Source organism: Ruditapes philippinarum, unplaced genomic scaffold (genome assembly GCF_026571515.1).
Source record: "Ruditapes philippinarum isolate M1 unplaced genomic scaffold, ASM2657151v2 ctg1858_1_1_1_1, whole genome shotgun sequence".
Lineage (NCBI taxonomy): Eukaryota > Metazoa > Mollusca > Bivalvia > Venerida > Veneridae > Ruditapes > Ruditapes philippinarum.
In genome coordinates, this window is record NW_026862098.1 from 643 (window position 1) to 21,823 (window position 21,181).

Here is a 21,181-nt window from a genome sequence, read left to right on the forward strand (position 1 = left end):
TGACAGATTTTCTGTGATAATTATGCAGGTTTCATAACCTCTGACCCGCTTTCAAAATCCTATTTTATTTAGTTTTGCCCATTGTTTTATTATTTATGGAACACGATTTTTTTTACTTGGCGACCATGTATCGGTTTTCATGGAAAAGCAATAACTTGTTACATTAAAGATTCCTTGAATATCATCATATGATCACATCCGAAATATTTCTTAATTCGAAATATCTCATTTCAAATTATTTGTTGAAGGTGATAGGGGCGTGGAATGGACTTGCACTAACTAAAATCGTCCACGAACAGGCTCAATCAAACCGAACCTGCAACAATTACAATTTTATTGTTTTGGGCGTTCGTTAGGAGTCCTTTTTAAAATTTATATTTTTAACAAATGCAATTTAATGTGTTGCAACATTTGCAAAAAAAACGTGTCATTTCTGTTTTCTCTTTAGTTTCACTTTTCTAGCTGGACAAAATGAATACAGGTAAACATTTTCTTTGTTGTTGTTTTTTTTGAGCGGGAGGGATTCGGTTTCATTTGTTACTTGTTACGTATATTGTATGTTTTGTTGTAATCCTTTTTACTGTAATTAGTCCCCTACCGGTTTACCGGAGGGGACTTTAGGTTTACCCTCCGTCCGTCTGTCTGTCTGTCTGTCAGTCCGTCCGTCCACAAAACTGGATCCCGCGATAACTTGAAAAGTACTGAAAATATTTTTATGAAACTTGATATATGGATAGATGGCAGTATTTGGATTATGCACGTCTTTTTTTTATTCCTATGTTGAAAATTCTGGTTGCTATGGCAACAAATAGGCTTAAAATATAGCAAATTTTACACGTAAACTGAATCCAGTGATAACGTAAAAAGTACTGGAAATATTTTTATGAAACTTGAAATATGGGTGGATGGCAGTCTGGAGATTATGCACGTCTTTTTTTTCTTCCTGTGTTGAAAATTCTGGTTGCTATGGCAACACATAGACTGAAAATATGGCAAATTTTACTCATACATTGAATCCAGTGATAACTCAAAAAGTACTGGAAATATTTTTATGAAACTTGACATATGGGTAGATGGCAGTCTTGAGATTATGCATATTTTATCTGTTCTCCCTATTTTGAAAAAATATTGGTTGCCTTGTAAAACATGGCAAATATAACATTATTTGTGATTAGTCAAAAAGAGCTGAATTTTTTTTATGAAATTGCATCTTTAATTCAAGAGTTATCTCCTCTTTAAGAATTTTGCTTTAAAACATGTTATATTTTGGTAACAGGGATGTTTCAAATATTAACTTTAGAGTGTCCTTCAGTCTGTCTGTCTGTCTGTCTGTTCATAAAAACTGTTTCCTGTAAAAACTTTTAAAGAACAAATTTACTTAAAATATAGAAAAATTGAAATGTTAGTGAATGGCCAATGGCCCTTCAGAATGTTGATGGGGTCCTAACCGGTAGGGGACTTATGGATTGCTTGCAATACTATGATAATTGCTTGTTTATATTAGTTTACATATTATAACTCTTTAAGTTGTTAAATTACTAATAATACTTGTTTATTAAATACACTGTAGTACACTTTGGTGATTTCTTTTTATACTAATCGCAAATATCCTCTGAATTATCAAAACTTTTTAACATATTCATGGCAATCGTTTACTGTCTTATAATAAATATGAATGTGATTAACCGTACACATGATATGCTTCTTTTGTTATGATTTATTTCTTTCAAATCACCGTTTCAACAATTTACATATGAGACAAACTCTTTAAATTTCGAATTTAATGTGTTTTCCATTGATGACAGTCGAAGAAATTAACCGTCAAAATGACACAATCATACTAAGATGTTAAAAATTAGTTTTGTTTATATTACAGATAAAATGACGTGTCTTCTGGTTTCAATTTACATTTTTGTTGGTAAGTTTTGCTTAATGTTTGTTTCTTGCATTGTCAAAATACTAAGATATATTTTGTGTTTAATACCGGTACTGCAGCATTCATGAGTTTTAAGTTTTAGACGCATGTCATTACAATATGAGATTATTTTAAGTCATCTTATCAAAGTTCTCTATCTCTTGTTATTTCAATTTTTCAAATGCACATTTAAACATTGAACCGTAAAAAAAAAACAAAAGAAAAAAAAAACAACACAACAGCTTGGAAAAGATATAGAATTCTAACATACATTTAAAATGTAACATTTTTAATGAGTACATGCATTGCATTACATTGGTACATTACCTTCATACAAACCACCTCCCATTATGTTATCTCATGTCTTATTTACTCTGAATCTTTATCTAATGCTGAGATTTCTTTTCACTATTGGATACCGGCCTGATAAAATTTTACAAGTCGTTCGGTAGGTTGTAGTATGTGTTCATTCTGAGAACCGCCTATCGATGCAAGACAAATTGATTAAAAAAGGACCATATGCCTCAGAAGTGCTCTTGCTTTTATTTCACGATAACTTTTTATTTTTTGGTATCTGATTACAGTTTGTGAAAAATGCTTGTTTGACACATGAATGGCCTTTTTGGTTTGCTACTTTTGTTCTGTTGGCAAATTGTACAGTCATATTGTATTAGTATTTTTGTATGGAAGTCAATATACTGCTATGTTTACGTTTTGCTACCTTTGCGACACAAGACTGCACGTTTAACCCTATTTTCTTTAGTTGTTAAATATCTTAATTTAATGCTCTAAATTAAAACATTATTAAACAAATGTTTTCCATTTCTAAAGAATTTAAAAAAAAAACGAATTTCCGGGACATAAAGGTGGCTATAAGTTATGGCATCGGGGTATAAGTACATAAGTATGATATTTTTTTCCAGGAATTGCTACTGTTGTATCATCGCAAAGCACCATTAGATGTAGGTGGTGTAACCGGGCAAGCACTTTGTCTGATTGTAACAAACTTATAATTTGTGACGCAACACTCGAGGTTAAGCAAACTTTAATAAAATGTTTGTTGATGAATTGTAAAATATTTATATAAAAAAATTAATGACATTTTCACAATTATCGGATAAGACTAATTGCTCAGTAAATATATTAGATAAATGTACGTATAATAGTATTTTGCATCATAAACAATGTTGTTTTAATCAAAGAATATTGCTTCATTTCAATTTTATTTTGATACGCGTATATACTTCTTTTTCGTCAACAAACTATTTTAGCACAGTTTTTACAATTCAATATATGTTGCAATTAATAGGAATGCTTCATGGACGAATTGTTAACGGACCAACTAACAGTTGTTTATCAAGGCGGCTGCAGATCTAAGGATGTATGTTTCATTATATAGATAAGTAAAATACCTGAAATATATGAGTGAATATTTTTACCTGTCTCAAATTAATTTACAGAAAAGCTAGACCTTCTTTAAATGTAAAAATTACTTCCAGGCTCTTCATATACAAATTTCGATTCCTTTTGTAAATAGCTAAATAGCGTTATTCTTTTCCAAAAGTAAGATATTGCAATTTTATTTAGTTAAGCTTTAGTTTTTTTTAATAAATACTTCTCTCACAGTAACAAATTTTTTTGACAAAACAAATTTTGATTAAAAGACGCACACATTTTTACTCAAGGTTTGTGCCAAAAGTGGAAAAAAACGAAGTGACTTAGTTACATGTTCAAGGTGAGATAAGAAGTTGCATTAAATATTGAGTGACATATCCTATCTATAATATTAAATGGTTTCGCTTGGATATTATTTCAGTTTTGTCAGAGTTATTGCGCCTGACTTGTATTGAGAAGGGGGTATTTAGATTTGCCCTTCTCCGTCTATCCGTCCGTGCTTTTTTATGTTCTGTCGCATTATAGCTCTAAAAGTGCTTAAGCGAAAATCAACAAAATTGACAAGATTACTGATCAGCATGTGAAATTGTGCACCTGGAGTTTCGCTTGTATATTATTTCAATTTTGTCAGAGTTATTGCTTGACTGAATAAAACGTTTGCAATTTTCCATTTTTAATCGCCATACCTCAAAAAGAATTTGACCAAGAGTCACGAAACTTTGCAAGAATATAACTATATTATTCTGCATGTGTATCAGTGGTTTAATTGTGTATTTTTTTTTAGTATTTATAGAAGTATTGTCCTTGACCGTTCCACAACTTGTGTGTCGCGTAGCTCAAACAATTTTTGACCTTGAGTCAGTAGGTCGACAAAACAGTGGATTGTGGGGTTATCTGTGTCTTTATAAACACATTTCTAGTAATTCATAATTTTCTCCAGCTTAACAAAATAAAGTAATGTCTAAGGAAAAATATGCCAAGTTTATGTCTATATCTATCGGTTCCTAAGCACTGGTACCTTGGCACTTTATGGTAGCTTTGTTACTCAACCGTCGCTTTCCCTCGTTGATCTTTGCTTTTTATATCATATTTTAGAGCAAAATGGGTAACTTTCACAGTTACAAAACATTATATGTGCAGCAATAGTTCCTTGTTTTCTATTATTCGTGAAGATAAACAAAAACATCGGTTGAGGAAATTTTGAGTGTGTACCCTATATCCCATTTGTGTTAATGTGCCATATGGAATGCATAAATTAATCATGAAAATGCATTTGTAATACTTTTGTTTGCCTCATGATTAAAACTAAACGGTTATTCATAGAGTACACATTGGGATATTAAGCTACTTTCTTATTGAATTCATCCTTTATAACCGTGTTATGATATATTTCATCAACTGTTATTTAGGTGTTGTGGTTTCGGAGATGATTGTAATAAACGGCTATGCGGTATCAAAGATGGTACGTAAAACTTTCTTAACTGTACAAACTGTTTCCTCTTTAATTTTTCATTATTTAATATAATTATATTATCTTTTTTTGTCGTTCTATATGTATTTTAATTACATGTAAAGTGTTTTTTTTTTATTTCATATCATTCAAATTTCTTACAAATACTGGGATTGTGTTTTTCCCCGGGTCTTCATACTTTGCATGCACACAATTATGTATTTTCACGCTTTATTTTTATTGCCATAAAACGTCGCAGGACATGGTACACACTTCATTGTTTAGGCTTGCAAGACAAAGTACAGTGATTTCGTTTACATGTATCTTTTAACATGTATCGTTTACATGTTTTGGACCTCTATAAATATAATAGAAATTATGAGATAGGGATCATTATTTCTTTCCCTCAGGAAGATTTGAAAACGAATGATATAATATATTATATGTAATGACATTCTTGTTTCATGTTAACTTTGTCAACTACAAAGTATATATTCATTGGACAAAGGTATGTTATAAGCACAATTTTAGGGATAAAAAAGAACTATCCTGCATGAGGTTAGGTTGCTTATGCTAATGCCACCCACTTAAGGGAAAAGATTTAGCCGTGTGTCTTCCCAACTATGTCTTGCTGTCTGTGTGTAGACTAACAAAACAGTGGACTGTTGTTGCATCCGTCTCCTTTGAAAACATGTCTAGTTTAATTTGAAATTTATGAGAAAAACAGTTTTCAAGTGATCACTAAATGTTAGATAAAAAACAATAAAAATGATAATAAACAAATATAATTATTGTCAGGCACGTTAACCAGTAGCCAATGTTACAGTTGTGATAACAGAAATTCGCACGGTTTTGGTGTAACAGATCCAAAATTATGTGTAACCCTTGAAACATGTCAACCAAATGAGGTATTGTTTTTGTTCTATTTCATATCTGCAGTTCAATTCATATAGTGTTTTGTAATTCATTTTAATCAAAAAAAAAATTACTCCAACAATTTAAATGAAGTATATAGCTTTATTAGAGGTAAAAATTTTAGGTTTAAAATGTCTATTTTTTCTAATATGAAATAGTAGAAAGTCAGCATAGGAAGACCATTCATGAAGTATAATTATAATGATTAGGTGTTACAATCGAAACTACTAGACCTCGGGTCTTTCCGACAATCTTCGGGTAGGGACTATGAATTATCATGTTGTGTTTTTGCTTGATTAGGACAAATAAAATGGAACCTGAGGCAATGTAGAGAGTAAGGAATCTGATTTTTAAGTATTTCCTTGTTTATCAGGATGAACATGTTTCATATCTTATTGCTTATTATTTACGATGATTAAAAAAAAACAGCTCCGCTGAGGTAAAAAAAAGCCTAAAATCATAAAAAAATCTGGAAAGGATTATGATGTAATATACTAACAGTTAAAACGAATTGAGTTGATTATTAGCCTAGTTTGAGTGAAAAGCGTTGGCAGCGCTTTTCGTTTTTTAGTCATTTTGCACGATAAAAATAAATATTTTGGGAAAAGGGAGCGAGGGAATGAACACAAGCTTTTTGTCCAGACGAAATGGTATATAAATCTCGAAAAAAAATATTGCAAGTACCTTCATGAGCAAAAACCTCAGTGGAGTTACATAAATGGTTCAATTTTTTATTACATATTTTTATATAACATGTTTCGTCTAAAATCATTTGTTTGTAAATATTTAGGTTTGCTATACTTCTCAAGAAGACTTCGGTGGTAAAGATACGTTTTACTATGGCTGTTTCAATAAAGCCGTAAGTACTATGGAGAGAGAGAGAGTGTGTGTGTGTGTGTGTGCGTGCGTGCGTGCGCGCGCACTTGTGTGCGTGCGCGCGCATGTGTGTGTGTGCGTGTGTGTGTGCTTATACACGGGGAGAATCACATCGTTCGTTAAACAAAAAACAAGATGGCAGATGCAGCCGAAAAGTATGTTTTTTCCTCTTTTTCTCCGAAATTCGTGATGTTCTAGTGTAAAGATACATGTAATAACCTTCTTCACAATTTTCCGGGCATACAGGATTTAATTTCATGATGTTTCATCCCGTACTTCATCTGAAATGCGCATCACTAGATTCGAAGCGAAAATTTTTTCCACCTGTTTGATCGTGATAACGTACATCTTCTTCTTTCAAATTCACTGTTTCTTTTACATATATACGTATTAACTGAAATCACTGACTTTAAAAAGTTGTAATATGTCGTCATCTAAGCATGCATGCCCATTTTGGCTAGATTTACGGTCGGACTTGCCACTAAATGTCACACCATTTCCGCTAAATGTCTCAACCTTCGCTAATTGTCGCAAAATCTTCTGGCAATAAAGTCTGCAATAGTAATAATTATTAATAATCGTCGCCGTTTTCCTTTGCCATTTAATGTCGCAACACTACCATAAAATGTCGCAAGATGTATATTCATGTAGCAATGGTATTAGATAACAATTAATATTGGGAAAATGTTTGTCAATATTTTGATAGTTTGGGTTATAAAAGAATGACACGGCCCATTTGCCGACTTAAAATAAAAAATGCTTTTTAAAGTGGATTGGTCTACAAAGGGCACATGTTCAAGAAACAGTATAAATGTTGATAAAATCAATAGAAACGTTTCATTTGGATATGCTTACACAAAATATTTATAATTGTTTATCTAGTTTTACACGATTCGAGTTTCCGACCACTACACGGTCTTTCGATTGCTTTCTACGCCTTGTGCGAAAAGTTGCGGTTTCGTTGCTATTGGCCAATCAGAAGACTCCTTACAAACTACCGAACAGCTGATTTACAATGGGGAAAACAATCGAATACCGTGGAGATGATTGAAACACTACTTTCGCGTGTTTCAGATGCTACTGACGGTTGTAAGTGGTCCCATGTATGTATTTAGTAATATTACTTAATGAATTCAACTGATTTTGACCCGTACTTGGCTGACAAACATGTATTAGTCTATATATACGTACCGAATCGTTGTGCCGCAATTTTGTCTACCAGGGATTTTTAGCACGAATACGCTCGTTTCCTGATAGATGTTTCATGAACGGGAAGGGCTAGAGACTTGGGGTTGGTCTCATCTGGAAGCTTACTACAAACGTGAAATAGTGATAAAATTGTCTAGACAACTGTTTTCACAATGGCCCGGGAAATGAACCCCTTGCTCGTAGATTCGAATCTGTAGTTTCCGGCCTTCTCTTTACCTATAGTATATTTTTAAGGCTCTAAGGGGTGGTTTTTTATCAATCTGGTCATATTTTCTCCTTGGTCCGATACTCGTGCCTGTGGTTTGGACGTCTGTAACATTCTGAATGTGGCAAAATAGTACATGTACAATGTAACATATAGTATAATACCTGTTATACCGATAAAACCGCTGGTAAACATGCTTGCAGGTGAAAGGCCGACACAAAAAATATGAAAGCATTCTGATCTGAGATTGAATTATGATCCATCTTAAGCTGATATCAGCTCGTATCCACAATACCTGGGCTGCTAGATGAAAAAAAAAATACAAATGTGTTTTATCATCAAGAGGTTTTTTGGCATAAATCATGGCCATCATTTTATAAAATCATTGGCATAAAATTAATGTTGACATAATACCAATTTATAAATTTATATTATTTTAAATTTATATTTCTACAATAAATACCAACATGAATTTAGATATTGCGGAATTTAATGATGGTGTTGTGACATTTAACGGTAAGGAAAATGGCGCTACATTAAACATCATAAATGCGAAATTTAACGGCAAAATAGTTTAAGTCATTTAGCTGCGGTTGTGACAGACAGCGGAATTATCTGACATTTAGCGGCGAGTGCGAAATTTAGCGCTCTTGCGACATATAACGGCACCGGAGAAACCTTTGCCAGACAACTGTAATTCGTAAATTGTGCAATTACACTAACTAGTTGCATCTTTCTGTTAAGTTTTCGCAATACTTCTTCTGAAAGTAAAATATTTTATCTTTGATCAGATTCTGGAATTTACTACATAGTATTGATGCAATTTTAAATTACTAAGCATTGTAGAATGTCGTGACTTCCGGCAACATCAACCTAACCTTTTTTCAGATATGTGATAACTTGATGAACAATGCTTATCAAGACTTTAGATTGTGTGTTTCGAATAAAACAGGACTATCCCCAGGATTCGATCGTGACGCAATATGTGGTAATATCGGACGACGCGCGACGTCAATATGCCACTCTTGTTGTGCTGATGGCGGTTGTAACTATGGCACATGTCATGAACAAAATGGTAACTTAAGTTAGATTAATTATTCAATGCTAATTACCATATATTTTCCTATTATTTCACACCATTTAATTTTAAGCGTATGGCCATGTGATCTTCATATATCAATCAATATAGAATCCAATTTCGTTTTCAAAGAATCCAAAATCAACATAAATTCCTTTTTCCGAGTCCATAACAAATCCGTATCGTACTTGAAGTTACCCTGCTTGTCGGTCGTTGAGGTTTTAGAGCTAACTCTTTTGCATTTTTGAAGCACATTTAAAAAGCCCTTAAAAGTCACCTGACCACAGTGATTAGATTTCGTTTTCAAGAAATGTTGTTTTTTCAATGTGAAAAAATTCTATCAAAATGGTTGTTGTTTTTTCAATGTGAAAAAATTCTATTAAAAAAGTAAAATTCGTAAGAAATAAAAATATTATACACTTTGTTGAGTACAATACAGATCATATTGGCTATTGATTTAACAGCTTTGTTCTCTTCTAACAGAATTCCGATTTATATTCAGCAATGTAAAATAACTCCCTTTACGCATTTAGATATGTTAAACTAGTTTATTAACATTGCACTTATTCATTATCCCTCATGTACAGACTCAATCAAACCGAGTCTGCAATTCTTATTTATTTTGTTGTGATTAATGCTTCTGAGGGATCACTTTGTTTCCAGAATTTTTTATTAATTTAATATTTATTTTGTTTTTGATTTAAAAAATAATATGAAATTAGGCAAAGCCTATGAACGGGGAAGTCGGTAACAAAAATCCTTTCATTTTTCCGTTTTAAAGATGCCACTCGGTATTTCATGCGCCGCTCCTATTTTCACTCGAAACACTCGACGATTATTAACAATCCGAAAAGTTGAGATTTGTTCCTTTATCGGAATACCCACCTAATATCATTGAGAAACATTGAAAATGGCGGCGCCTAACTATAACTAAACCTGAAAATTTCATTGATAGGTATAGAATTCTAGATCTCGTATATATTTTTGAATGTTTTATATTTGATTTTCTTTTAAATATACACGTGTAGTCTATAGCCTGGCAAGCAAAAGCCCGGGCCCGCTTGGCGGTCCCTGCTTTTGACTTCCCGTATAATAACAAAATACCCGAAAATGAAATATCGCTGATCTTACTTAACAACCTTGGCATGTGTCATGCCCACCTTTGAGAGATAAAAGTTAACAACTAGTATTTTATATTAAAGCGACGTTAAAGCTCCTTTTTATGGTGAATAAGGAATATATTTTAAAAGATATGAAACTAAAATGGCCAATGACCAATAACTGATACTGAAAAATATTTATGATACAATATAAAAACTACCCAACGTATCAAAAGACTGTCACTCTTTTAAGAACTGAGCGTTATCTATGCATTCCAAACGATATTATACAAATGTGCGTTATGATTTGTTGTTCATCATGGTAAAATACGAAATTTGACACAATTATGGCAAAATGCCAAGTAGCTTTTATATTTATCTGTATACTGAACAGTTTCACTTGGATGGTCATAATGTCACTTTAAATTGTATGTTTGTCAAATGATATGATAGTCCGATAACCACGGGGGAGGAAGTGTTACACGAAGGATGGAGTTCTTATGATAACTTGTTCAGGAATTCTTGTGATAACTGTCACGGAGTTCGTTAGAAAACATCTGTATATACTATAAAAACACCCTAAGATTGATTATTTTCATCTTTCAAAAATGAGTTTTAGGTGCTAAATTAAACTTTAATAATAAAGCTTGTCTTACATCTTGTATTATGTGTCAAAAACTAATTCACAGGCCATTTTTAATCGCCTCTTGCTTCAAATCTGGTAGTTTTCAGTAAAATTTCCAAATTATTTGCCAATTCACAAGTTTTGACCTGTTTATTTCTGGTCTTCATCCTGCCATACAAAGTAACTTAACTATAATGCAAAATTGCAAACATAAAGCGCCGGCTAACTGATTTATACCCGATTTTTCAAATGTCCCGGAGTTCTTGTGATAACTCTGATGATGTCACAGAGTTCTTATGATAACTTTTGTTATTGCCAGTGTGTTTGTTGTGCTAAATCACAGCACTTTTTAGCATTTTTCATTATTAAATGAGATTATAAATCATTATGAAATGTAGTATGCTCATTCTTTGGGCAAAAAATAGGATATATAACGTTGGTTTTGAGTGAATTTTAGTTCATGAGATATTATTTCTTACCCCCGTTTCTTTTTCATAGTTTTTTTTTTGACACAGATTTCGTAGAATGGAAAAAGGAAATATGTACTGGTTTCCTAGCATTTTCCGGCTCCTATCAGTATTCTGGCCCTTAATCATTTTCATCCTGACATACAGACTATTTTTTCTCAGTTAACCATCTATGTTACTTCATCAATCAAGGTAACATTTGTTTTCTATGTAATACAGCAGTTATACTAGTACAGTGATTAATATGTTTCAAAGTTTTGTCTGTTGTTTTAAATTACATTAGAGAACTTGCGAAACTTACAAGCAACACCTGGGGAATTCTAGTTTGAATGCCCATGCACAATAAGATCCCTTTCTAGGTAAATTACTTCTTTTAAACAATATATTTGAAGACGACACGGAAAAGTTTGGGAAGTTATATCTATTTGAAAAATCCAGCTTAACATTGCTTATTGGTATTGAATCATATTCAAAATAAAAAAGGTCCGAAAAACTGCTAATATGAAATTTTGAGTAAATGTGAGCAAATGTGTTACATCTCGGGCCTTTATTCCATTAAAATGTAAAATAAAAGAGCAACATTAAAACATGGTAATGCTGGACAGGTACCTAACTTGGTTCTGTCAAAATTGGTTCTCTTCGGTAGACAGATTTTTATTTTATTTGTTAATTAAGGCATGCCTACATGTTGTCTGCTTAAGACAGGTGGTTGCTTAAAACATGTGAAACTGAGAACAACGTGTACGTTTTGAGACATTTTTGTTTTATGGTTTAAGGCATTATATACTGCAGAATATCAGTGGCCGCTGGTTCAGTTTTTACTGTAGATGATATCCTATCACCTATTTATCCTTTGCATACACATAACACCAACGTATTATCCACATTTTTATGCAAAGGATGGTCGTACTGCATTTCATAATGATCTACACTCTTATTGAATGATAATAAAAGCTAAGACGTGCCGTGATTTAGCGCAAGAAACACATTGGCAATAACAAAAGTTATCATAAGACTCTGTGACATCATCAGAGTTATCACAAGAACTCCGGGACATTTGAAAAATCGGATATAAATCTGTTAGCCGGTGCTTTATGTTTGCAATTTTGCATTATAATTATATAATTATGTATGGCAAGGATGAAGACCACAAATAAACCGGTCAAAACTTGTGAATTGGCAAGTAATTTGGAAATTTTACTGAAAAACTACCAGAGGCGATGAAAAATAGCCTGTAAATTAGGCTTTAACACCTTATACAAGATGTAAGACAAGCTTAATCATTAAAGTTTATTTTAGCACATTAAACTCATTTTTGAACGATGAAAATAACCATTTTTGACGAGGGTTTTTGTAGTATATACAGATGTTTTCCAACGAACTTCGTGACAGTTATCACAAGAACTCCTGAACAAGTTATCATAAGAACTCCATCCTTCGTGTAACACTTCCTCCCCCGTGATAACATGAACCTTAAACATCAGTAGACTGTTCGACAACTGATTTGTAGTGCAAATAAACTGTTTATGTCACAGTGCTGTCTTATTTTTTCTTTCTTTTATTATTTTAAAGCACGGATCTTCACGCTAGCAGAGAATGGAAAATTTGATATGACGACATTAAAGTCCATTTAGAAAGCGATAGGACCGATGTTAAACGATTTTTATGGAAATAAACGAAATTTACAATCCATTGATGTTTGTTTTACTTTACCTTAAGAACATGTACATGTATCAAATAGAAGAAATTGCCAAATATTGCCCGAGAAAATAGCTATGGCCTGAAAGATATGCTTTTAGCATGCGACGAGGCCATTTTATCTTTCGTTCTGTTTTTGTTCATTTTGGCCGGGTAAGACAGGTGCAAACCCGGATTTTAGCATGGTAAATGTCGGGTGGCGGGCGGGCGGGTAAAAACTTTTCGTAACAGTTTTCTCAGCAACTACTTATCACAGCCTCTTGATATTTGGCATACAGCACTGACACATGGCCCCATACCGTGGGATTCAATTTCAGGTATGTACGCTGCTCATCACTTCCTGTTTATCAACTTAGTCCAATTTTCGACATTTATGGTCAAAGGTAGCAAATATTCGTAACAGTTTTCTAAGCAACTACTTACCACAGCCTCTTAAATTGGTATTTGGCATTCAGCATTGACACGTGGTCCCATACCAGGGGATTCGATTTCAGGTAAGTTGCTCATCCAATTCCTGTTTACCGACTTAGTTAAATTTTCGAAAAAGTATCGTAACATCACAGCATCATGATATTTGGTATACAAATGCAACCCGGCCATTTCTGTCTTTGATCCATTTTTTTAAAATATGATTTATGTTTCTCTCAGATTCTTTTAGAAAATTAATGTTTAAAAATCAATTTTAAGTGGCTGAAAAGCTAAAATCAATAAGATATTGAAACGACGTTGGTAGAACGTCATTATACTGATAATAAGCATGATGATTTGCAAAAACTTAAGTTGGTGAATTTACATAAGGGAATCACGTTTCGCTTATATAAGGACACAAACCACTTTGGTGTTGAGCTAGCTTTTCACTGACAGGGTGTGTGTGCCTTAAAACGTAACAATAAGATATCCAGTATATTCATTACTGTATAGATTTAAAATCAAAACAACCTGACAAAAGTCTTGCATATTTTAACAAAATTGGCTTGTTTAATGCATTTTCAAAATATGTCTAGCCAAAGCTAGGTTCTAACACCTGTTTGTTCTTGGTCAGAATCTCGCTTCTATAGAGATATTGCCCATATACAGTATGGCACAATATTTTATCGCAAAGTTCAATAAGATAGACTAGAAGAATAACTAGTGCGTATAATGCATAACAAATGTATTTGGGCAAACTATTCAGCATTTAGATTGAAGTGATTTTTAATATGACAATATTTACAAGAAAATGGTCGAACCAATGTTTCATGTGGGCGGAGAATAGTAACATTTGTTTACATTTAAAACATTTCAAGGTTAAGCAACTCTTTACACTCAGTTTATTACCGCCTGCACTGTAGCTTATGTTATAAATTAGCCGTGTCACGACAAAAACAACATAATGGGTTTGTGAAGCAAGGATCCAGACAAGCCTGCGCATCCGCGCAGTCTGATCAGGATCCATGCTGTTCGCTATCAGTTTCTCTACTTGTAATAGGGTTGGTAAGCGAACAGCATGGATCCTGATCAGACTGCGCGGATGCGCAGGCTGGTCTGGATCCATGCTGGTTGCAAACCCATTATGTTGGTTTTGTCATGACACGGCTCAAATTATGCCACCGGAGTTTGATATACTGTTAGGTTGAATAGATAGATAGTCATTCATTAATTTGTGTCCAGAGTGGTCTTCTAAAAAATACCGAAAAACACATTTTTTTCTATTTGAACGATATAACAGATATCATAGAGGGTCCTTATTTCTAAAACAGTTTCCTACAAAATAATGTTTTAGTTTAGAAAAGATGAAAAACTGCAATTCCAAGAGTATTTCCATGGGAATGTGTGAGTAAAATTTTATTGCGCTATGTTCACGGAAAACTGATGAAATGGTTGGCTAAATGTGGTAGGGATCGTATACAATATTCACACATTAATACCGGGTATGGCCACCTTGCTTGTGCATGGATCGAGTACTCTCTGGCATTGTCTATGCATAAAACCGACATGTGAGTTGATTTCTGCTTGCAGAATGTTATTTCACTCCTGGATTTAGGCTCGTGTTAGTTCATTGATATATAAAAATTTAAGAAACTCGAATCAACGTCCGATTAGGTTTAGGATGGAGTACCGGTGTCTGAAAAGGCTGATATTGCCAACCCTTGCAAAGGACTCCGGCCGGTAACCTCCGGTGTACAGTCACCGGTGAGGCACCGTTCGGGTTACAGGGGACTTATTTTCTTTCAACATGTTACCAGTGACGCCTACTCACCATTGGAGATACGGTGAAAACCCCTCCGATACCCGACAGAAAACCTTTTATACCTTATATACGTGAATGTAACCGATTTCCATGAGCTTATAGTTTCACAAAATAATTTGCCAATTTGCAATTGACCTATCCGAATGAATCTTCTTTATTTCTTTCTCATTCTATTCAATCATTAATGTTTACTAAAAATAGATCTTTTGAACAATAGCTAGTTGCACTAGCTTAAATTTTGATTTTTTTTCATTCAAAATAAAATTATGTTAAAAATTAGCTCCATTGTTTCAAACAATATTGCAAATACTGTCATAACTTAACTGCATACTACAAATGTATAAAAGAAAACTTTATAAGCTTTATATCTTTCTACTCTAATCCATTTTCCTTCTTGTATTTATTTGTTGTAAATGTATTAATAACATGTTGTATTCATTGTTTGAAATAAACTATTATTGTCATTAAAGTAGCAAAATATAAACAAAACAGTTTTTTGGCTTCCATACAAATGTAGTTCTTAAATACTAAACCATTATAACTGTACTAATTGCCGAAAAACAACAACAGCAAAAAATGGCATAAAATTATCTCTATTGTAGATAGTCGATCCAGCGACTTCAAGAATTCTCGAGACTGCAGAGTTGTTACGATTGTAGTCGATCCCGACACATATCTGGCTCAACAGGCGTGTGTCTTTGGTTTTAAATATCTTAAACGTTATTTTTTTTTCTAAATAATATGTTACTAGTATTTAAATAATTTGAAAAGCATGCATGTGAACATGTTTTCGATCAATTATTTAAACATAAAGAATGTACATATATAAACGATAGATTTCTATAGGTCTACGTGGTATTTTCTCTTAGTGATTTCCTTATAATTATTTTCTATTTCCATTATCGCAGAATAAAAATACTTACTAAAATCAACACACAGAGAGAAAAATCATCATGCATAAACGACCAAAAACTATAATTATTAACTATGGAACAAAAAAGAAATTTTATAAGTCTAAAATTGCTTAATTCACATTTCAGAGTTTGCATGATATATTTGTTGTTTTTATGCTTGTCGTGTTGTCTTAATAAGCTACCTTCGTTAAAACTATTATTCGTTCAAAATTACAAATGCAAATTTGGTGGTTTATTACCTAAATATTTTTTAAAACATCACAATAAAACAATTCTTACGTTTCGCCGCCCATCATGGAAACAAAATATTTTCAGAAGTGGAACGATTTATGTTGATAAATTTCACAAAAGTAAGGATTCGTACTTTGATTTCTAGACTGAATAGTGTCACTTTTGTTGAGATTCAAACGTTTTTGTATATTTTTGAATAAGAGGTTTTCACGGTTGAATTTATTCAAAATAAAATTTGTCACAAATTTTGACACCATCGATAATCTGTCAAAAATGAATTGTGATAAGATTTTGAAATCAGTACATAATGACAGTATGAAAATAATGACAGGTATGAATATTAACATAGCAACTAATATATACACCTGCTAATGCATACGAACTGATAGTATTTCCATAGTAAATTGTCTAGTGTCAAAATAGATTCAGCAGTTCAGGTGACCAAAAATATTTCAGGGAGGAGTCAAAAAATCACCCTTTGCTTACACCAGGGTTACACCAGGGAAGAAGTGAAAAGGTGCAGAGAATCACAACGCATAGAGAACAATTAGTCAGACTTATTACTGTATAAACTATAGAGAGTCAGGGCTTTTTTTCACAGGTTGGGGAAGCAGCCATGCCCTTAATTTTAGGGAAAAATTACAATTATTACATGGCATATTTGCAAAAGTGGGAGAAAAAACTGGATGTACATTCAATTTATGGGGAAAACTGCATGATTTTAAAGAATTTTTCTTTGGGGAAGCAGCCCTATAACAGCCCCTGCTATAGAAAGAAAAAAAGCCCTGAGAGTGATAAACATAGAGGTCTATTCCAGGAGATTGCCGGGTTTAGCGCATTGATGAAGGTGGTGTTGGTAGTTTACCCTTAGAAGAATTTTTTGATTTTCATTTTTCAGATATGACACAGACAAAGTATGGCCAACAGTAAAGTTACACATTCTGCTCAGAGTCAAAGTTCAAGCACTACTGGTAGCCAGATGGGATCAGGTATTCTAAAAATTGTCACTGTTCTCGTCAAGAGTTAGTTCATGAAGGGATCAACTGATCATTTGCATAATCGTTAAAATCATTTTGAAAGTAGAATTTTCAGGTTAATGTATGAAATGGGAAAATGGCCATCTTAATCAGATATTGGACTTGAACTCCCTGTATGGACCCAGTTTTAGGTCGGCCTGCTAAGCTCAATAGGGAGAGCATTGGATTTGTAATGCATGAGTTGCAGATTGGGTCCTCTGGTTAGGCGTAATTTCTTTGTAACAACTGACTTTGGACATTATTAATGTGTCTAATGTTCATTTGTCTCCTACTACTGATTCAAAAATCATGTGGGGTTCGTAGTCTGTCACTTGCAGAGTATTGGTAATTACTCATTATTGTCCAGGAAAGCCAGTTTGGTGGATCGATTGACAAAACAAGATTATATGACTAAAAATTCCTAAAATGGGTTTGAAAACTTAAAAAAACAATTACAATCAAAATCAAAGCATTTAAAGCAGTATGCCTCCTGCTCCAGACTCTTGCTGATTTTCATGAATATTTTAAAAAAATTTGCATATATCATATGTATATATTCAATGTGACCTGTATTTGGAGATTTATGCGGATTAAAATTGCAGTTTGCATTTGATTTTTCACTTTTTAATAATAATATGTTACTTTTTAATACAATATTAGTACTTTTTTAATACGGACCTCGGTCTTCACTGTCATGGCTCTATTGGCTTTATAGTGCTGTCTGATATACAAACGTTTACATTTTTAGTTGCTGTATATTTGATATTACGGTAATTATAATTGACTGTGTCAAAATGAAAAGTCAGGAGTAAGCTGGAAAATATAGTTAACAATCATTTCATATTAGTTGTGTTTTAAATGTATATCATCATTTAATAACAATGATCAGTACACACATTATCAAACAGGATCAATACATTAATGGCAAATATGAAAAAACAATGACACCATCTGGTGGTAATATTATTTATAATAATGAACATAATGGTTTCATTCAGTTTGAATGAAGCTTAGTCATTTCTTAAATTAGGCTGGTATGTTAGCACCAAATGGAGTGGATTGTGAAAGAAATTGCAGAAAATACCTAGGTGACCCTATATTGAATTAAAGGGGATTTACCCTGGGCTCCTTGGCCATAATGAAACCCATTGGTAATAGATAAGTTGATATATATCATGAGTTATTTACTTTATTTGATTGATTTGAAAGGCAGAAATTTTAACCCTGAACCCCTCTGTCCGCCCTTCCTTCATAAACTTCATCCGTACTACTCCTGAAAAATTACTGGTGCAGTTATATGCAAACTTTACAGGAATGATCAGTACCAAGGGTTGTGTGTATTATCAGCAGTTCAATGATTTTTTTGAGTTATGGCCCTTTAATGATTTTAATTTTTAAAAGTCCGAATTTTCTTCTCTAATACTACTAATGAAATTTAAGTGAAACATTTAGTACTTGTGCATAATTAATGCTTTTTCATGGTAAATGATTTTTGGCTGAGTTATGACCCTTGAATAAAAAAGCTTGTTGGCCTTTAACTGATTTTTGTGTCTCCTGCTGCATAGTAGCTGCACCATGCTACAAAGTAGCAGCAACATATACACATGTAACTGTCCAATCACCCATAAACACAACTTCTTTATTGGCTATTATCAGGTGACACATGATCACTGATCGTTGTTGTTCCCTAAAAAAATCTTTTTGCTTTTTTTTTTACTTTTTTAGGGGGGAACATTTAAAAAAGATTTTCAAAAAGGAAATGGGAAAGGGGTCCCTGGGAGAAACCCAAGGTTTTTTTCTGTAATTTGGGCACGTGTTAGCTCCCCCGATTATGGTGGATTTTCTGTGTTGCTTTTGCTCTTATTTTAATAAAAAGGGGCATCCCCTTAAAAGTTTTAAAAAATTTTTGCTTTTTCTCCATTGGGAACAAAAACATTATTAAAATTATAAAATAAACAAGTTGAATAAATTTTGATAAATTTCCCATTAAACTTCCTTTTATATTTTTTTATATGGCCAAAGCTTTATTGACAAAGACAAAGATAACTACATGTATATATTTTATCTTGACTATGTTGAAAGCTTGAACTGTCTTTTGAACTACTCTCAAGTACTCTTCCAGGAACTAATCAGTATTTGTAATACTTTATATTAATCAAAATTATTTTTTTAATGCAATCACTATTGTACAGTATACTATTTTGAATATAATTAAGATATATTAATTTTTGGTATAATTTGTAACTTTGTATTTTGACATAATTATGATCAGTATTATTCGTATTCTCAAGGTGGACTATTTTTTGCCTTTGACTGTGTATATCTGGCGAAGGAAGTGAACCCAGTGATACCTGTTATAGGTGGACTACTTTTTATCTTCATCTTGGGTACATTACACCAGACAACATTTATCGACCCGGGAATCATTCCAAGAGCTACGCTCCCAGAAGCCCTGGAGGTTGACCGACTGTACCAATTAGAAAATCAGGCTCAGGATAATGCCAACAATGGTTATCAAGCCCCACGCTACAAAGAAGTGGAAATAAAAGGACGTACTTTTAAGTTATCATATTGCACAACTTGTCAGATGTTCAGACCTCCCAGGGCGTCACATTGTAGCCGGTGCAATAATTGCGTCGATAGATTTGATCATCATTGCCCTATGGTCGGGAATTGCATCGGCAAGAGAAATTACAGATATTTTTATTTGTTTGTTTCGTCTACATCCATAATGTGTTGTTACGTTCTCGGGTGTAATATAGCTGTGATTGTTTTACGCGCAATGGATTCTGATGTTGGGGATGCCTTTAAACATTCAGTCGCAAGCTTGATCGAGGGAATTATTTGTCTAGGATCGCTTGCATCTGTTGGCGGGCTGGCATGTTACCATTCGATGCTTGTCTGTCGTGAGCAAACAACTAACGAAGACATTAAAGGCACGTTTAATGAGAGAAAATTTAAAAACAGCACAAATCCATATAGTCATGGAAATTGTTTTTTGAACTGTTTCTATGTGTTGTGTTCTCCTAGGGCCCCAAGTTTGATCGACAGACGCGGACTGGTTGATCCGACGGAAGATGAAAATCAGGGAACAAGTACAAATAATATTCAGCCAACTTTACGCGTTTAACGAGCTCAATATTATACACTGTAGGTATATAAAATGATTGCTATCCATTGCTTTAAAGCATATTGCAAAAGCAAAAGCAGTTATGTAAGTATCCTGCCATTAGAGACATGGCTTGTTTTAGTGTTAAATGTGATGTATTGAAAAAACAGCGTGCCTTTCTTAAGTTTTTTTTTATATATATATTTTGTATGTAGATATGACCATTTGAGCCGTGTCACGACAAAACCAAAATAATGGGTTTGTGACCAGCATGGATCCAGACCAGCCTGCGCATCCGCGCAGTCTGATCAGGATCCATGCTGTTCGCTTACAAACTCTATAACAAGTAGAGAAACTGATAGCGAACAGAAGGATCCTGATCAGACTGTGCAGGCTGGTCTGGATCCATGCTGGTGGCAAACCCATTATGTTGGTTTTGTCATGACATGGCTCATTTGTATTAAATTAGTCCAGTATGCAGCAGCTTAGTATGCTCAGCAAAATCCGCATATTTAAAACTACTTTCTCATGCATCTGTCAGAAAAAATATTTTTCTTTTCAAGAATTATTTTATATTAAGAGAAATGTTTCTTTTCCATTCCACATTATGAACTCATAGCTGTAGTCTATACTTAAGCAATTTTTTTAAAATTTGGAATTACGTTTAAAGCCTTCCTTCATGAGTCATCCATTTTTCAATTATCTATGTACATAACATACAGTACATGAAATATACATGACTTTACAT

General features: G+C 33.3%; 1 protein-coding gene across 1 annotated transcript; it reads left to right on the top strand.

The window, feature by feature from the left end:
* Window positions 1-417: 417 nt before the first annotated feature.
* Window positions 418-12,925, top strand: LOC132717905 (uncharacterized). Its single transcript, XM_060701488.1, has 10 exons — window positions 418-481; window positions 1,877-1,918; window positions 2,839-2,948; window positions 3,225-3,296; window positions 3,601-3,650; window positions 4,720-4,772; window positions 5,559-5,668; window positions 6,466-6,534; window positions 8,854-9,040; window positions 12,808-12,925. The coding sequence occupies exons 1-10, from the start codon at window positions 472-474 to the stop codon at window positions 12,867-12,869; spliced, it is 765 nt and encodes a 254-aa protein (XP_060557471.1). The 5' UTR covers window positions 418-471; the 3' UTR covers window positions 12,870-12,925.
* The last annotated feature ends 8,256 nt before the right edge of the window (window positions 12,926-21,181 follow it).